Here is a 2,156-nt window from a genome sequence, read left to right on the forward strand (position 1 = left end):
GCCGCCCCAGCCGAGCGGGGACTGCCCAGCACCCCCGGTCTGAGGCCCAACCGCAGCGATCAGGGAACCCTCCCCATGGCCAGCCCCGGCCTGGGGACCCCCCAGACCCCCCCCTCAACTCACGTTCAACACCTTCCGCTCCGACATAGCTGCGACCCCCACTCAGACACCGGTGCCACCCCACAGCTGCCCCCAGCACCGCTACCCACTTCCGGGAAGTCCCGCCCTCCTCCGCCGCTCATTGGTGCGACGAGAGCCGCCCCCTGCGGGTTGTCGCCTGCTACTGGCTGTCTCTGCTGTCTGTCTGTCAGGGCTCCCTACCCACCTCCGCTGTGATGCCAAGCGTCCGCCGGTCTCGGCAACCCGATAAAAGGTTCCACCGGTTCTGCCCCACGCCCGGGCAGGTCCTGGGGGGCAGCGGGGAGCTGGGGCTCGGTTTCCTCGGCGCGGGCCCCGGGCAGGCCCAGCGCTCCGGCGACTGACGTTCATCGTGTCAGGAATGGGCTAAAAAAGAGTCTGTTTTGTATATGAACTATTCCCCCAGCTGCAGTAGTTTGTTCTGTGAGGCGTTTTCTTGTCAGTCGTTGGGGTGGGGGGAAAAAAAAAATTATCCCTAACGCAGATATATTAGTGCTTTTGGTGTTGCAGGTAGGTTCAGTGGAAGTGCTCTGCTGCGCTTCCAAGGGAAACTCCGCTGCTTCTCTCTGCTGTTTCTCTGCTTGTGTGTGCTTTGGTGTTTCTTGCTTAAAAGTGAGGATTTGGAGTCCTTCACTTATGGTTCATTGTTTTGAGTTTGTAGTGGATGGTTTCTTACTCGGGGGTTAAGAGTTTATCACTGTATTTTGTAAAAAATGTGAAAATTTCCTGCAGGGCTCTGTTCTGGAGGTTAGGAAGAAGTACAGGTGGGTGAAAACAGGGTTTTTCCTCTCAAATACCAGTGCTGAATCCTACCCCTGAGGGAGAGGGCAGGGGGGAGGCTGGCAGCTCCTTTGTTTCTTGCCACATCACAAGCAGGAGCTGGCCCTTCCCTACCAGGCTGATCATTGGTAATAGCTCCTCGGGTGACAGGCTCACTCCTGGGTGTTGTGTGTAGTCATTAATTAATAAACAATTGCTTTATTCATTCAACTCATGTCTCTGTGCCTTTGCACTCAGTAAAAAGTGCCCCACATCATGGGGCTCCTGTAGCATCCCAAGGCTCCTCAGCCCCCTGGGTCAGCCCTGGGGCTGCAGGGGAGGTTGTGGCTGCAGCCAGAGCCCCTCCAGACCTCCTGGATGTGGGAGGAATGGCCTCTCCCGTGTGACCTGCTGGGGGAGATGCCATCAGGCATCACATCGCGAGGAGTGCTGTGGCATGGGGCAGCTGGGAGGAGTTGTCTCTGCCTTAGACTTCCCTTTTCCCTCCCATCCCACCACAAGGACCCCGTTAGTTCTCTGAGCTGCCTTTTACCCCTCAGGGCCTCCCTAGGCCCATCGCAAAGAGATCCTCCTCGAGCCCCATGGCCCTGCCATGCCCCCTCAGGGCACCCCTGCTCCCCTCACAACCCTTCTTTATGACTCCAAACAGTCTTTTTCCTCTCTATGCCACTGAGGATGTCTGAGTCCTTCCCTAGTCTCCCCAAACCTCCTCGTGCCCCTGCAGCATTCCTCGAAGCCTCTCACAACCTGCTCCTGGGCTCCCCTTGTGCTCCAGAGCTCTGTGTGGCCTCTGTCCAGCCTGGGACCCCTGTTTTGACATTTGAGCCACCCCCAGGAGCTCTGTGTGGCCCACACAGGAGCTGTCTGGAGTACAAGGCCGAGTTTGGCATCATGGAACAGGAGACTGCCAGTCTGGAAGGCAGGAAGGAGCCCTCTGGGCACAACCCTCTCTGTGCAAGGGGACACTGTAGAACTGGAGGGTTTAGCTTGAGGGAAAGAGTGTGCGTGCATAAGGTGATGCACGGCGGTAAGTGCTCTAATCCTGCCCAAGGTCCCTCAGCAGCAGTGTGCTATGTAATCCTGATAATAGGGCCCGCCCTACCTCGCCGGCGGGGACAGGGTAGACACGTCTCCCCTGGGTCGCCGCAGGAGCGGGCGCGGCTCTCGGGCGCCGCCAGCGCTGCGCGGGAAGCGGGGTGCGGCAGTGCGCATGCGCAGCGCCGCCAGGCGCCGTCGCC

The 2,156-nt window shown here is 59.0% G+C and overlaps 1 protein-coding gene across 1 annotated transcript in view; it reads right to left on the reverse strand.

Moving 5' to 3' along the window:
* Positions 1-230, reverse strand: part of YJU2 (YJU2 splicing factor homolog) — a 6,349-nt gene extending 6,119 nt beyond the window's left edge. Inside the window, exon 1 of the mRNA XM_026865274.1 lies at positions 124-230. Within this exon, the coding sequence (XP_026721075.1) occupies positions 124-147 (24 nt within the window). The 5' untranslated portion in view covers positions 148-230. The remainder of the gene's footprint in view (positions 1-123) is intronic.
* Positions 231-2,156: the final 1,926 nt, after the last annotated feature.

Source organism: Athene cunicularia, assembly GCF_003259725.1.
Source record: "Athene cunicularia isolate RWA chromosome 28 unlocalized genomic scaffold, athCun1 chr28_part3, whole genome shotgun sequence".
Taxonomy (NCBI): domain Eukaryota; kingdom Metazoa; phylum Chordata; class Aves; order Strigiformes; family Strigidae; genus Athene; species Athene cunicularia.